This window comes from Budorcas taxicolor, chromosome 15 (assembly GCF_023091745.1).
Source record: "Budorcas taxicolor isolate Tak-1 chromosome 15, Takin1.1, whole genome shotgun sequence".
Classification (NCBI taxonomy): Eukaryota; Metazoa; Chordata; class Mammalia; order Artiodactyla; family Bovidae; genus Budorcas; species Budorcas taxicolor.
Genome location: NC_068924.1, coordinates 54,817,652 through 54,835,284, shown reverse-complemented (window position 1 = coordinate 54,835,284; position 17,633 = coordinate 54,817,652). Strand labels below are relative to the sequence as shown.

The window sequence follows — 17,633 nt, the reverse complement described above, 5'->3', positions numbered from 1 at the left end:
GACTGAGCAACTGTACTGAACTGCAGGGCAAGGGGTGCTGTTGACTGTGGAGAGACAGATTGAGGGAATGTGAGGGAGGAGGTCCTGGTGGGAAATGCCAGTGGAGGAAATCCAGGCAGCCATGGTAGCAAGGTGATACTGCTGAGTCATGCGTAGGGGGTTGGAACCATCATCATAGCCTCTGCCTCCCCACACGCCAGCATCTGCAGCTGAAGAACAGAGAGGCTGGCCCATCAAAGGCCTGAGGCGCTGAATTGCAGAGTAGGACCCCACCCAGGGTTCCCCTTTAAGTGCCTGAGGCACCAAGCTACAGAGTAGGACCCCAGCCAAGGGGGCCCCTCTATGTGCCTGTCTTGCTGAACATCAGAGAAGGGCCCCAGGCAAGGGAGCTCTCAAGTGCCTGAATGGGAGGAGCTATGGAGAAAGACTGGCCAAAGAGGCCTTCTGATCACCAGCTACAAGAGGCTCAGAAAAAGACTCTGATAGGGCTATTACGCCTGTAGTGGAGGCAAGCCGTGTCCGCGCACACTAGTCACCACCAGAGTACCCGCAGGCCAAGCAGCTGTGCCACCTTCATGCTCAACTCTCACTGGGGCAGAGCTGCCCCAGGCAAAAACAGTCTTAGATCTATGCGGGCAGGGTTGCTTTTGTCATGTCCAACTCTGTGACCCTGTAGACCATGGCCTGCCAGGCTTCTCTGTCAAGGAGGGGTTTCTCTAGGCAAGCATACTGGAGCATATTGGCCAATACTGGTTACCATTCCTTCTAGAGCACTATATTTCCTGCTGCCCTAGCCGCCACCTCCCCTGAGTACCTGGTGCTGCCAAAACCCCTGCAACCCAAGCAGCGGCACCACTTCCACACCTGGCCCTCACAGGGGCAAACCCAAGCCTTCCAGGGCAGCCTCAGGAGCAAACCCCAGCTGATGACCCACATGCAGAGGTGGAAATAAAACCACAATTGAAACCCAGGGACAGTGTGGCTAAGGAAGAAGACCCAAACTTTCCCACCAGGTGTACAAGCTGCAGATTAAATCCACACGATCAACTAGGCAGACTCTGTGTCTATGGGATATATAAAAGGTCATTGAGAGCTCCCACAAAAGAAAATGCGCTAGTTCTGATAGCTGTGGACATTGGAGGCAAGAACACACAGGAGTAGGACCAGATTAGAATCTGAGTTGCCCCCACAGCAGGTCCAAAGATCAGCACAGTATTAGAGGGCATCCTAGGGAGATGAGGTGGACTGTGACTCCCAACTAGGGAAAGGACTCTGACAGCAGTGACTCAAGAAAAACATTTATTATTACTATGGTTTGACATGTCCTGTAGATTCTTTTGGATATTTTTCTTTTTTTCCTTTTTCTCCCGCCTCTGTTGTTGTTTTCAATTTCACTGGCACTATGAAATCCACCTAAGTAAGCTTTTGAGCTTTTTTTTTTCTTTCTTTCTTTCTCAGTCACATTCTTTATTGTTATTATAAACCTCTGCCTCTATTGGGCTTTTGCAGTTCTGTGGAATTTTCCTTTTGTTTTGTTTTCTCTTTTTTAGTTTTAATTTTTTAAACCTAACATTATTTTTTCTACATTTATTCCTTTGTATGCTTTTCCTGCTGTTCTTTTCCCCTTGCAGTTAATCTTTAACATATATAGATCTTCTTGATCTACCTCTATTTAACTTTTCATATCTATTCTTTCTTTCTTTTCTTTCTCTCCTTTCCTCTCAATATATTTGTTAGTTTTATTTTCATTGCCTTATTCCCCAATTGGCACCTTGCCTTAGTTTTGTTTTGCAAGTTGTGGTTAAGTTAGTTTTGTTTTTGGCAGATATAATTTTTGGTTTCCTTTTTTAGCTGGGTCAATCTACTGTACTTTATTTTTGTTGGACTGTTTTGATTTTGCTTATGGGTGTATATGTATATGTGTATATTCAGCCACACTTTTTATTGTTCTTATAAACTTCTGCCTCTCCATTGGGCTTTTGCAGTTCTGTGGAGTTTTTTTCTTTCTATCCTTTTTTTTTCTCTTTCTTCTTTCGCTTTTTTTTCTTTTTTTATAATTTTAATTTTCAGTTTTTGAAAACCTATTATATTTTTCCTACATTTATTCCTTTGTTTGCCTTTCTTACTGTTCTTTTCCCCTTGCAGTTAATATTTAATGTATATAAATCTTCAACTACCTCTGTTTAACTTTACATATCTATTCTTTCTTTCTTTCCTTTCCTCGCAACATATTTGTTAGTTTTGTTTTCATTGTTTTATTCCCAACTTCGCACCTTCCTTTAGTTTTGTTTTCCAGTTTGTGCTTTAGTTAGTTTTGTTCTTAACTGGTAAATATAATTTTTTATCTCCTTTGTTTGCTGGGGCAATCTACTGTACTTTATTTTTGTTGGACTGTTTTGACTTTGCTCATGGGTGTATATGTATCTGTGTATATTCTATTTTTTTAATTATTATTTGCCTGATTTTGTAACTGCCATTTGTCTAGGGTTCATCCTTGGTCTCATTTGGTTATTTGTTTTAATCTCACTCAATGCCATAAAAAATCACTTGTCAAATCTTCATTCCTGACCAGAGATCAAGCCCTGAGTCTTTGGAGTGGGAGCACTGACTCCAAGACCCTAGACTACCAGAGAACTAACGCTAAGAAGAATCAAATAGTGAGAACTCACACAAAGGAAACCACTTGAGTACAAGACCCAGCATCACCCAACCACCAGTCGCATCCTTTGCAGGACACCACATCTAAACAACAAACAAAACAAAAATACAAACCCAGTCATCAGCAGGCAGGAGTACCACCTCACTCAGCCTTGCCCATCAGAGGAAAAATAAATAAACAAAAGCTCAGCACAAATCTCACCCTATACAAAGCTTGTAGAAACCACTGGACCAACCTTAGGAGGGCAGAAACCAAAAGGAAGAAAAAATTTAACCGATCTTCAAAGAAAGAAACTTTCCTTGAAGCCTGGGAAAAGGAGACCTCAAACACAATAAGTTAAAAAATAATAATAATGAAAAGTCAGAGAAATACTTCACAAATAAGAAACAAACTAGAAACACAAATCCAAACAAATGAAGAGGAAATAGGCAAGCTACCTGAAAAAGAATTCAGAATAATGATAGTAAAGAAGATCAAAAACCTTGAAAAAAATGGAGAAAATGCAAAATCAGTCAAGAAAGACCTAGAAGAATTAAAGAATAAACATACAGAGACAAAAAACACAATTACTAAAATAAATACTCTAGAAGGAATAAATAGCAGAATATCTGAAGCAGAAGAACAAATCAATGTGCTGGAAGATGAAATGGTGGAAATAATTTCTGCAGAGAAGAATAAAGTAAAAAGAATGAAAAGAACTGAGGATAATCTCAGAGACCTCTGGGATGATATCAAACACACCAATGTTTGAACTATAGGGGTCCAGAGGAAGAGAAAAAGAAAAGGTATGAGAAAATTTTTAAAGAGATTATAGTTGAACACTTCCCCAACATGGAAAAGGAAATAGTCAATCAAGTCCAAGAGACACAAAGAGTCTCATACAGGATAAACCCAAGGAGAAAAATGCCAAGACACATACTGATCAAACTGACAAAAGAAAGTGAAAGTGAAGTCGCTCAGTCGTGTCTGATTCTTTGCTACCCCGCGGACTGTAGCCTACCAGGCTCCTCCATCCATGGGATTTTCTAGGCAAGAATACTGGAGTGGGTTGCCTTTTCCTTCTCCAGGAAATCTTCCCAACCCAAGGATTGAACCTGGGTCTCCTGCATTGTAGGCAGTTGCTTTACTTTCTGAGCCACCAGGGAAGCCAGTTAAACTGACAAAGATTAAACACAAAGAAAGAATATTAAAAGCAGCAAGGGAGAAGCAACAAGTAACATACAAGGAAAACCCCATATGCTTAACAGCTGATCTTTCAGCAGAAACTTTGCAGGCCAGAAGGGAGTGGGAGGATATATTTAAAGTACTGAAAGGCAAAATCTACAACCAAGATTACAGTACCTAGGAGGCTCATTCAAAATTGATGGAGAAATAAAAAGCTTTTCAGACAAGCAAAACTTAAGAAAATTCAATACCACCAAACCACCTTTACAACAAATGTTAAAGAGACTTATATAATCAAGAAATACAAGGAAGGAAACAGATCTACAAAATCAACCCCAAATAATTAAGAAAATAGCAATAGGAATATATATATCAATAATTACTTTAAATGTAAATGGATTAAATGCTCCAACCAAAAGACACAGACTGGCTGAATGGATACAAAAACAAGACCCATATATATGCTGTCTAAAAGAAATCCACTTCAGACCTAAAGACACATGTAGACTGATTGTGAGAGCATGGAAAATTCAGGTCAGTTCAGTTCAGTTCAGTCGCTCAGTCGTGTCCAACTCTTTGTGACCCCATGAACTGCAGCATGCCAGGCCTCCCTGTCCATCACCAGTTAATTCCACACAAATGGGAAGCAAAAGAAAGCTGGAGTAGCAATCCTCATATCAGACAAAATAGACCTTAAAGAAGATTACAAAAGATAAGGAAGGACACTACATAATGATCAAGGGGTCAATCCAAGAGGAATATATAATAATTGTAAATACCTGTGCACACAACATAGGAGCACCTCAATACATAAGACAAATACTAACAGATATAAAAGGAGAAATTGACAGTAACACAATAGTAGAAGACTTTAACACCCCACTCACACCAATGGACAGATGATCAAAACAAAAAATTAAGGAAACATAAGTCTTAAATGATACATTAGATGAGGTGGATCTCAATGATATCTTCAGGATATTCCATCCAAATGCAGAAGAATACACCTTGTTCTCAAGAGCACATGGTACATTCTCCAGGATAAACCACATTTTGGGTCACAAGTCAAACCTCAGTAAATTTAAGAAAATTAAAATCATATCAAGCATCTTCTCCAACCACTATGCTATGAGACTAGATATCAATCACAAGAAAAAAATTGTTAAGAAACACAAAAACATGGAGATTAAACAACACATTTCTAAATAACCAGTGGGTTACTGAAGAAATCAAAAAATTTCTAGAAACAAATGACAGTGAAAACACAACTCAAAACCTATGGGATGCAGCAAAAGCAGTTCTAAGAGGTGCCAGGGTCCAGCCCCGGTGGATCCAGGGTGATTCGAAGGGGAGATGGAAGAAGATAAGATTAGGAAGAAATAGTGTAGTAGGAAAATTTAGTAGAGAAAAGAGGCTGAATAACTTGGTTTACGTGGAGAACTAATAAAATCTCAGGACAAGAGATTTGCACCATCTACGTTAGGCCACCGGCGTCCATTTGAATATTGGAGAGTGCCCCGCCTTGGGCTCTCTCTCTCACGGAACTTAAAAGCCAGGGCAAGTAAGTAGACATGGCGAGCCTCCATGCCCCAGATGGGAATTCAGCCTGAAATTAGAGTAAAGAGAAGACATGGGGTAAAACCAATCCTTCCAATGATTGGCCCCCCTTCTATTGTCTGGAAAGGCCTTATATACCTTTTGATTTTACATAGAGACCAATGGATAATACAAAATTATGCAGCGTCAGCAGCCCTGACTCTTATCGAGACCAGGCTTTCTCTCTGCATACTTAGTTGTATACACAAGTCTTAGGTGATTTACATCATCTTCCGGCCAAAAGGGCCAAATAACATTTTACGGCCCTTTTCTGATAAGGGTTTGTCAACCAGAAGACTTATTTGTGTTGTTCTTCTCAAAGTCTGGTGCCACTCTCAGAAAGCACTAAAGTTACATTCTTACACAGCAAGGATACAACAATTTGTGACAAGGAAAAAGGAGTACAGTGATTTATAACAAAAGAAAAGTAATTAACTCAAAAGTCTAGTATTGCTAACATCAAAACTACTATATTCCTATTCTGCATCCCGATTACATGGATTAATATCCTCCCAGGTGCCTAAAATGGATATGGAGGCCTGGCAGCAAACAGTAACTCAACAAACTCTTCACCAAACTAATTCTTAGCTCCAAAAGGCTCTGTATCTTTAAGATGTTTTAAGCTTCGTGCCTCTCACGGTTAGAGGCTGTAAACAATCCACAAGCTGTAAAAAGTCCGGGGGAACCTGTTAGGCAAGTTAGGGAGTTATCAGAGGGGGTTTGAACTGAAACATACCTTTCAAATGCAGAAGACTAAAGCCCTAAATTAACTTTTTCCAGAGAGTGTCAGAAGAGTGGAAAAGCACAGTACAATAAAATCAGGCCAACTCTGTTTTTTGGGGTACATGCTCAGGAAATTCCAGGGGGAACCCCTGAGGCCTGACTCACCTTGCCCATCACGCCTCTCTGCATGACCTTGTCATGGGTGGGATCTCCTGTGCTGGCTCCTGGCAAAGAGGGACATTTATAGCAATATAGAGTCCCTTGGACTGCAAGGAGATCCAACCAGTCCATTCTGAAGGAGATCAACCCTGGGATTTCTTTGGAAGGAATGATGCTGAGGCTGAAGCTCCAGTACTTTGGCCACCTCATGCGAAGAGTTGACTCATTGGGAAAGACTCTGATGCTGGGAGGGATTGGTAGCAGGAGAAGAAGGGGACGACAGAGGATGAGATGGCTGGATGATATCACAGACTCGATGGACGTGAGTCTGGGTGAACTCCGGGAGATGGTGATGGACAGGGAGGCCTGGCATGCTGCGATTCATGGGGTTGCAAAGAGTCGGACACGACTGAGCAACTGAACTGAACTGAACCCTACCTCGAAAAACAAGAAAAGCATTGAATAGACAACCTAACTTTACAACTAAAACAACTGGAAAAAGAAGAAGAAGAAGAAACCCCAAAATTAATAGAAGGAAAGAAATCATAAAGATCCAAGGAGAAATAAGTGAAAAAGAAATGAAAAAAACAATAGTAAAGATTAATAAAACTAAAAGCTGGCTCTTTGAGAAGATAAAAAAAATTGACAAACCTTTAACCAGACTCATCAAGAAAAAAGGAGAATAATCAAATCAACAAAATTAGGAATGAAAAAGGAGAGATTACAACAGACAATGCAGAAATAAAAAGGATTATAAGAGACTATTATGAACAACTATATGGCAACAAAATGGATAACCTGGAAGAAATGGACAGATTCTTAGAAAAGTTCCATCTTCCAAGACTGAGCCAGGAAGAAATAGAAATTATGAAAACCCAGTTACAAGAACTGAAATTGAAGCTGTGATCAAAAGTCTCCCAAAAAACAAAAGCCCAGGACCAGATGGCTTCACAGGAGAATTCTGTCAAACATTTAGAGAAGAGCTAACTAATGCCTATCCTTCTAAAACTCTTTGAAAAAACTTCAGAGGAAGGAACACTTCTGAACTCATTCTACAAGGCCACTGTCACCCTGATACCAAAACCAGACAGAGACAACACAAAAAAAGAAAACTGCAGACCAATATCACTGATGAACATAGATGCAAAAATCCTCAACAAAATTTTAGCAAACAGAATTCAGCAACACATCAAAAAGTTAATACACCATGATCAAGTCGGGTTTATTCCAGGGATGCCAGGATTCTTCAGTATATGCAAATCAATCAAGGTGATCACCATATTAACAAATTGAAAGATAAAAACCACATGATCATTTCAATAGATGCAGAAAAGGCCTTTAACAAAATTCAGCACCCATTTATGATTAAAACTCTTCCAAAAAATGGGCATGGAAAGAACCTACTTCAACATAGTAAAAGCCTCAACATATTATAAGCCTACAGCAAACATTATTCTCAATGGTGAAAAACTGAAAGCATTCCCCTGAAGATCAGGAACAAGACAAGGGTGTCCACTTTCACCCCTATTATTCAACATAGTTCTGGAAGTCCTAGCTACAGCAACCAGAGAAGAAAAATAAATACAAGGAATCCGGATCAAAAAAAAAAGAAAAAAAGTTCTCACTGTTTGCAGATGACATGATACTGTACATAGAAAACCCTGAAGATAGTATCAGAAAATTACTAGAGCTAATCAGTGAATTTAGCAAAGTTTCAGGATACAAAATCAGTACACAGAAATCACTCGCATTTCTATATACTAACAATGAAAATTCAGAAAGAGAAATTAAGGAATCAATCCCATTCATCATTGTACCAAAAAGAATTAAATATCTAGGAATAAACTTACCTAAGGAGACAAAAGTACTGTACACAGAAAATTATAAGACACTGGTGAAAGAAATCAAAGACAGCATAAACAGATGGAGAGATATTCCATGTTCCTGGGTAGGAACAATCAATATTGTGAAAATGACTATGCTACCAAATGCAATCTACAGATTCAGTGTGATCCCTATCAAACTACCAATGGCATTTTTCACAGAACTAGAACAAAAAATTTCACACTTCATATGGAAACACAAAAGACCCTGAATAGCCAAAGTAGTCTTGAGAAAGAAGAGTAGACCTGGAGGAATCAAGCTTCCTGACTTCAGATTATACTTCAAAGCTACAGTCATCAAGACAGTATGGTACTGGCACAAAAACAGAAACTAGACCAGTGGAACAGGATAGAAAGCCCAGAAATAAACCCATGCACCTATGGATATCTTATTTTTGACAAAAGAGGCAAGAATATACAATGGGGCAAAGACAGCCTCTTCAATAAATGGTGTGGGAAAACTGGACAGCTACATGTAAAAGAATGAAATTAGAACACTTCCTAACACCATACACAAAGAGAAACTCAAAATGGATTAAAGACCTAAATGTAAGACCAGAAACTATAAAACTCTTAGAAGAAAACATAGGCAGAACACTCGATGACGTAAACCAAAGCAATATCCTCAATGACCCACCTCCTAGAGTAGCGGAAATAAAAACAAAAGTAAACAAGTGGGACCTGATTAAGCCAAAAGCTTTTGCACAGCAAAGGAAACTGTAAGCAAGGTGAAAAGACGACTCTCAGAATGGGAGAATATAATACCAAATGAAACAACTGACAAAGAATTAATTCTCAAAATATACAAGCAGCTCATACAACTCAATACCAGAGAAACAAACAACCCAATCAAAAAGTGGGGAAAAGCCCTAAACAGACATTTCTCCAAAGAAGACACAGATGGCTAACAAATACATGAAAAGATGCTCAACAACGCTCATTACTAGAGAAATGCAATTCAAAACTACAATGAGATATCACCTCACACCGGTCAGAATGGCCATCATCATAAATTCTTCAAACAATAAATGCTGGAGAAGGTGTGGAGAAAACTGAACACTTGTACTGTTGGTGGGAATGTATATTGATTCAGCCACCATGGAAGATGATATGTAGATTCCTTTAAAAATCTATGATTAAAACCGCTATATGACCCAGCAAGCCCACTCCTAGGCATATACCCTGAGGAAACAAAAATGGAAAAAGACACATGTATCCCATTGTTCATTGCAGCACTATTTACAATAGCTAGAACATGGAAGCAACCTGGATGTCTATCGACAGATGAATGGATAAAGAAGTTGTGGTACATATACATGCTGGAATATTACTCAGCCATAAAAAGGAATGCATTTGAGTCAGTTCTAATGAGGTGGATGAACCTAGAACCTATTATACAGAGTGAATGTGTGGAGTAAATCAGAAGAGAAAAAAATATTGTATTCTAACACATAATATATGGAATGTAGAAAAATGGCACTGATTAATTTATTTACAGGGCAGCAATGGAGAAACAGAGAATAGACTTAAGGACATGGGGAGATGGGGAGGAGAGGCTAAGAGGGTGAGATGTATGGAAAGAGTAACATGAAAAGTTACATTACCATAGTAATGTAACAGGATAGATAGTGAACGGGAATTTGCTGTATGGCTCAGGAAACTCAAACACGGTTTTTTGTCAACCTAGAAGGGTAGGATGGGGAGGGAGATGGGAGAGAGGTTCAGAAGGGAGGGGACATATGTATACCTATGGCTGATTCATACTGAGGTTTGACAGAAAACAACGAACTTTTGTAAAGCAATTATCCTTCAATAAAAAAATAAATTTTAAAAAAACTTTTAAAAAGTCATAAATTCTTTGGCTAGAAAAAAATTCGTAGGTTTCCTAAAATACATAAGACATATTTAAATGTATGTATACAAAAGCTTTTCCACTATGCTTGATAAAGGCTTGAGAAAGAACATAAAAAAAGACAAGATGGAGAAATTGGAAAACAAATTAAATGAAATGGAAGCACTGGATATGAAATAGAAAAAAAGTGAAACAAACTAGATAAAAGTAAAATGTCATCATGCAGTCCAGTTGTTTTTAAACATGGCTGTTCATTAGAAACATATCTGGAGCTTTGAAGGAAAACAAAAAGCAGTCATGGGCATTTTTGTTTTTCAAAAATTAAGATAATTCTGATATGCATCTTGGTTTTAAAAAGTGATTGCAGGTTTTTCTATTAAATCCTAGTTTTAGAGATATAGAGTTCTATTATTTTTCTGTTGATGAATCATGATACAGTGGTATTAAGTTACTAAAAGTTACATAATCACAATAGTACAAGATGTTTATCATTTTCCACAATCAGTAGCCAGATGAAAAATAAAAGATAATTACAGTTGCAGTCCATAATGGGAGCATGATTAACTTAACAGTATAAAATAATTATATACAGTTTAGGGGTCAAGCAGAGTGAGGTAGTAAGTGGAAGTGCATACATGCACATGTTTTCATCCATCCAACTAGTCTATATCTTTTGGTTCTGACTTTAATCCATTTACATTTAAGGTGATTATTGATAAGTGGCAACCCACTCCAGTATTCTTGCCTGGAAAATCCCATGGACAGAGGAGACTGGGGGTCTACAGTCCATGGGGTCACAAAGAGTTGGACATGATTGAGCAACTTCACTTTCACTTTCATGATCCTACTACCATTTTATTAATTGTTTGGGGTTTATTTTCTGTAGGTCTTTTTCTTCTCTTGTGTTTCCTGCCTAGAGAAGTTCCTTTAGCATTTGCTGTAAAGCCAGTTTGGTGGTGCTGAATTCGCTTAGCTTTTGCTTGTCTGGAAAGCTTTTGATTTCTCCATCAAATCTGAATGAGAGTCTTACTGGGTAGAATATTCTTGGTAGTAGGTTCTTCCCTTTCATCACTTTAAATATATCATGTCATTCCCTTCTGGCTTGTAGAGTTTCTGTTGAGAAATCAGCTTATAGTCTGATGGGAGTTCCCTTGTATGTTACTTGTTATTTTCCCCTTGTTGCTTTTAATATTTTATCTCTGTCTTTAATTTTTGTCAGATTACTATGTGTCTTGATATATTGCTACTTCGGTTTATCCTGCCTAGGATTCTCTGTGCTTCCTGAACTTGGTTGACTATTTGCTTTCCCATGTTAGGGAAGTTTTTAGCTATTACCTCTTCAGATATTTTCTCAGGTCCTTTCTGTTTCTCTTCTCCTTCTGGGATCCCTATAATATGAATGTTTGTGCATTTAATGTTATCCCATGGGTCTCTTAGGCTGTCTTCATTTCTTTTCATTGTTTTTTCTATATTCTGCTCTGTGGCAATGATTTCCACCATTCTGTCATCCAGGTCATTTATCCATTTTTCCACCTCAGTTATTCTACTATTGATTCCTATTCTAGCGTATTATTCATCTCTGTTTGTTTGTTCTTTAATTCTTGTAGGTCTTTGGTAAACACATTTCTTGCATCTTCTCCATTATTTTTCCAAAATCCTGGATTATCTTCACTATCATAATTCTGGATTCTTTTTCTGGAAGCTTGCCTATTTCCACTTAATTTAGGGATTTTATCTTGCCCCTTCATCTGGGACATAACTTTCTGCTTTTTCATCATGATTCACTTTCTGTAATATGGTTTTTGTTTTAGCTGCTACAGGACTGTCCTTCTTGTTTCTTCTATCTACTCTCTGATGGAAGAGACTAAGTCACTTGTGTAAGACTGAGGGGAGGGACTGGCAATGGGAAAAACTGGGTCTTGCTCTGGTGGGCAGAGCCTTGCTCAGAAAAGCCTTAATCCAATTACCTGTTGATGGCTGGAGATACACTCCCTCCCTGGTAGTTGTTTGTCCTGAGGAGACCCAGCCCTAGGGTCTATGGGCTCTATGGTAGGGTTAATAGTGAACTCCAAGAGGGTTTACACTGAGGGGGACCTTCCCATCCTGCTGCTCTAGTGGCCCCATCCCTCTGGTGAGCACTTGCCAACCCATGCCCCCACAGGATGCTCTCCAACACTATTAGGTAGTTTTGGTTCAGTCTCCTGTGGAAGATTGTGTTGTGCAGTCCATGATTGGAGTCTCTGCTTCCCACAGTCCTGTGGTAGTCCTATAATTAAATCCCACTGACTTCAAGGCCAGATTCCCTAGGTATTCCCAGTCCCTTTGTTGGATTCCCAGGCTAGGAAGCCTGACATGGGGTTTGGAACCTTCACAACAATGAAGCTCTTTGGTATTATTGTTCTCCAGTTTATGGGTCACCCACCTGGTGGATATAGGATTTTATTTTATCATGATTGCACCCCTCCTACCACTTCACTGCAGCTTCTTCTTTGTCTTTGGACATGGGGTATCTTTTTTTTTTTTTTTTCTGGTGGGTTCCAGCGTCCTCCTGTCGATGGTTGTTCAACAGCTAGTTGCAATTTTGGAGCTCTCACAAGAGATGATTGCACATCTTTCTACTCAGCCATCTTGAATTGGAAGTCCAGACTTCGTGTTCTTAACTACAACATTAGATTGTCTTTCACACACACACACACACACACACACAAAAAGGCACAAAAGAAAATTTCCAGGGGCAACGACTATTGTCTTGGATCAAGTCTTTAAGAATTTTTGTTGTTTGATTGAATTTTTTCTTTTACTCCCCTAATTCCACACATTCTCTAGAAGTTCCTTTGTCTGAGAACTTTATTCTATCACAGAGGTACGAGGAAATGCAGGAGTGACAGCTAGATGTCTTTCAATAACTATTTTCCCTTTTTTACTAGTAAGAAAACCCCTGTTAGTGAAATGTCTCATACAGTTTCCTTAAATGTCCTTAAAATAAGGGGGAGTACCCTTCTTTGTTCCTTCTTCCTTCCTGATAGTTGGAATTTGAAATGATAGATATAGCTTGAACATCCATTTTGTACCCTGAGAAGGAGCCATGTGCTATAATGGAAGAACAAACTGGAAGATGTCTGGGTTCAAATGACATTGGGAAGTAGCATGCCAATAATTTGTTTATACCTTTTTGGGGGCAAATTTTTGTTGGCAAAAGCAAAAATAAACGTCTAATTTAAGCAACTGCTTTTATGAATATTCCATCATTTTTGATTGAGGCTAACTCTTAAAAATGCCATATGTGAGGGGTGAGAATGAAAAGGGGAAGGCATTTGTATGTCTAACTCATTAGTCAAGGATTGTATTTTTTCATATACTTAACCCATGCTTCTAAATTCTTAAGCTACTTCATGAGCATACCACAGTTTTAAAAACACATTCATATCTATTATCTAATTTTATATTTTCAGCATCTATTAGTTAGCTAGGGCAGAGAATATGGTACCATTTTAGAGGTAAGAAAATTAAACATTGAATAGTGTAACATTTGCAGTAAATACTAAGCTAATTCATGGGAAAGAGAGGGTGAAGCTCTGCTCTTCTACACCAAATCCAGTGCATCTCCCTAGATTATAAACTTTTGAAAGATCTATCCATTGTTGGGGCTTCCCTGATAGCTCAGTTGGTAAAGAATCTGGCTGCAATGCAGGAGATCCTGGTTCTATTCCTGGGTCAGAAAGATGCCCTGGAGAAGGGATAGGCTACCCACTCCAGTATTCTTGGGCTCCCCTTGTGGCTCAGCGGGTAAAGAATCTGCCTGCAATGTGGGAGACTTTTCTATAGAATTGTGGGGTAGGAGACATTTGAGGGAGCTTCTGGATCCTAACTATTTTACTTCTCATTCCAGCAAAAGGGTGAACCATGGATGACATTAACAGGACTGAGGCTGGGAATGAGGAGACAGCAAGAAGGGAAAATGATTCATGGGTTAAACGCCACTTCAACTATGAATGCTATATGACTTTCCTTAATGGCTGCTACAGCTGCAAGTGGGAAGCCCAACAGAGGGAAAAACCCAGACGTCCACTCTGCTGCTGTTCTTTGGTACAGAGCGATGGGAAGGAGATGGGCCATATTTTTTTAGATATGGGGAACATGGGCCTTGAAAGAAGTGCTATAATTGTGTCTGTGTGTGTGTCTGCCTATGCAGACAGTCATGCATCATGTGTAATGGGTCAAAAATAACTATAAGGTGAAAGGTGATCAGAATCATAGCTAAAGAAAAGAAGATGGCAAAAGAAGTGGTATCAGAGGAGGAGGTAAAGCGCTTAGTATAAAGTGTATTTTAGGTAGAGCAGAGGATATGGATGGAGAAGTGACGGGAAATGAAGCTGGAGACAGAGGCAGGACAGATGTTGTGTGGTTTAAAGAATTTTATTTCTGCCATGTAGGGAGTTAAGAGTCCCTAAAGATTTTAAGATACCAAGGAGAACAGTAGGGTGGTCAGTGAAAAATGAACTTCCATTGTTGAATTTACACATATTAGGTGATAAATGTTAAGTGATCAAGTTGGAGAATATTTTAACCAGATTGTATAGTAACTTTATGTCAAACTAAACTGTTTGAACTTTATCCTGGAAACAGTGTGGAGGCTTGGAAATGAGGCTTTTCAAATGAGTGGCAACAGTGAAAATCAAAATAAGGAAATGGATTTATTCATTATTTGTTGAATGTGTGCCATAGTGAATAAGACCACTAAGGCCTCTGGCTCTCCTGCATATCACAGTCTAGTGGGATGAGTTAGGTCATTAACAGTAATGAAGAAAGGCGGTTTCAGCTAGAGATAAGAGCTTTGAAGACAATGCATAGGAAAATGTGTTAGGTAGATGGAAACATGGTTAGAGAAGACTGCTTTGAAACAATGTCACGTGAGCAGTCTCTTAAGTGAAGACTTTGGGACCACCCATGTATGTCTAGGGGCAAAAATACTTCAGGCAGAGGAACCAGGAAATGCAAAACTCTTGAACTGGGAAGAGATTTGGTCATGGTTTAGAAACAAACAAACAAAAAAAAAACAAAAAAACAGCATGACTGGAGTTCAGAAATGGCAGAGTGGGATGAGGTCAGGAGTGGGCAAGGCTTAATCATGTAGGACCTTTGGGCAGGCAGTTTGGATGATTATTCTGATATAGTAGGAAGTTCTGGGAGAGTTGTAAGCAGGGGAGTGACTTTATCTGGTACATGTTTTTAAAAGGTCACACATGTTTTATGTAGAGAGTGCTTATAAACCTAAGTCAAAACCTGCTCTCTTCATCTTCCTACACTCTGGACGCAGTGCCTTAATGCCTGTAGGGTCTCTCACCTTTTTGGGGTATTCTTTCTATGTTTCCCATTTTATTTCTTATCCTTAGTCTTCACAATAGCCACATAATTTATATAAGGCATAGATTCTGTACATTTTTAATAGTTTGGATGCAGTATCCCAAGGAGGCAAAATTTCTCTCTCATGTGGTACAATAATGTTCCCAGGGTTTGACAACTCTGGCTTGGCTGAATTTGATATGGTTTCAGTTCATGGGGTTGTCTTCAAGAATCAGTTTGTTCACCTTCTCCATGAAAACACTCTCCATCTTGACTTTGGGCTCACATATCTGGATAATGCCACTGCCACCACTTAGCTATGTGACCTTGAGTCAATTACCTTACCTCTCTGAGTTTTAGATCTTTCTTCTTGAAAATGAGGTTAACAATACCTAACTTAAACGACTATATTGAGTAATAAAATAAATGAAAATCATTTGTGAAGTCCCTAGCATTGTATTCATATAAAATGGATACTGAAAAAAAAAAAGGAGGTGGTTTATTCCCTAAATTCCTCCCTTCCCAAAAATGTGGGTAGATAAATGACTATGTGAATTTGTGAATGAACATGTTACTCAACTAATGAACAAACATTTGATACTTGAAGAGGTTGATAAATTCAACAGATGGTTGTTGAGACACTGTGATAGACACTGGCAATATATAGAAGGGTAACAGAAGTTCCTTTTCCTCAAAAAAGAAACAGATGACATCAGATACAAATCTATACAAAAATGATTCCAGTTCAGGGTAATGTTATAAATAGGCTTTTACAAAATTCCATAAGGGTAAGAGAATACAGTGTTCTCTCCAGCCTGGGGAGTGTAATGCTGCAGTGGAACTATGTAGACCTCTGGGGAGTATAAGCAGATGTTGCTGAGATACGATGGATAAACGGAGCCAAATGAGACTTCCTTCTTTCTATTCCCAGAGAGAGCGAATATTTTACCCATGGCTGATTATGTCATTTTTCTTGTCTGTAACTTTGCTGTTTACGTGGGTGGAGACTTCAAATGAATACAATGGCTTTGACTGGTGAGTTTCACCTTTTTAAATTTTTCATTGAGTAAGGGTTCTTTGGTCTGATAGCCACATGGATGCTACTTCACGCTGAAAAGATCTGGTGACATAAGAGGGAGAGTGGAAAAAAATTGGGTGTTCTACAGCTAGTGGATGGGAGGCACAACTCTGGGGAGGGGTATGGTTGCTCAGCACCCTCAGCTACTATACTTCCCTTCCACCTATGCTCCCTCTCACACTTAGACCAAATCTGCTCAGTGAGAAGCTTTCTCTGTGCTTCCCATGCCCGCAGTCCTTCTATTCAGAGGACTCCCTGATACCTTGTTCCTCAGCTTCTCTGTCTGGGTTACTGATACCTACACTGGTTGCATGATCTCTGTCCATGAACCCTGATGTCTCTACCTCACCTCCAGCCTCTGTTTCTTCCTTCTCTCCTTACTGGGCTTTCTAAGACTCTGGAGACAGAAACAATGTCCCATCTCATCACCTTTTCTAGCCAGATTCCTACTCTGAACTATTCCTAGCTCTTCCAGTTTCTCTGGCCTGACTGATATAGCGTACCAATACTTGGTATTTGAGGGCAAAAGGGGTATCTTTTAGTATGAGGCTTTAAAAATGTAATACAGTTTACTTTTTCCATTATAGAAGTAAAATATGTTGTTTTAAATATTAAGAAATGCAGAAAAGTAGAAAATATTATCTTATTCTACAGTGGCAATCACTTGGGGTACTTCTGTCTTTTTTCCTATGCTTATTTTTATATTATTATGCTTGTACCATATATGTAATTTTTCTTTTTTCCCCCATTTAAAATAGCTATACACATTTTGACTAATTATTAAAACTCAATGAAAATCACTTTAAATGGTTTTAGAGGCTTTCATGACATGAAGGTACTGTAGTGCACTTGCGTGCTCAGTTGCTTCAGTTGTGTCCAACTCTAGGCGACCCCATGGACTGTGGCCCACCAGGCTCCTCTGTCCATGGGATTGTCCAGGCAGGAATACTGAAGTCCCCTGGAGAAATCCATGTCTCTTGCATCTCCTGCATTGCAGGCAGATTCTTTACCCATTGAGCCAACTGGTAAGGTGGTAGTGCACTTACTTATTTTTTATTGTTAAGCATTATTAGTTTTTATAGAACATGAGTGTAGAGAAATCTTTGTGTTCTGACTTAGAGTCTTACAGAAGATTCCCACAAGTGGCATTATTCAGTCAAGAAGAATAAAACACTA

At 39.0% G+C, this 17,633-nt stretch overlaps 1 protein-coding gene across 1 annotated transcript in view; it reads left to right on the top strand.

Annotated features, from left to right (window-relative positions):
* Positions 1 to 13,939: 13,939 nt before the first annotated feature.
* The window catches only part of LOC128059925 (glycerophosphodiester phosphodiesterase domain-containing protein 4-like), a 93,681-nt gene continuing 89,987 nt past the window's right edge, over positions 13,940 to 17,633 (top strand). The window contains exons 1-2 of the mRNA XM_052652174.1: positions 13,940 to 14,122; positions 16,311 to 16,414. Coding sequence (XP_052508134.1) covers positions 13,940 to 14,122; positions 16,311 to 16,414 — 287 coding nt within the window. The remainder of the gene's footprint in view (positions 14,123 to 16,310; positions 16,415 to 17,633) is intronic.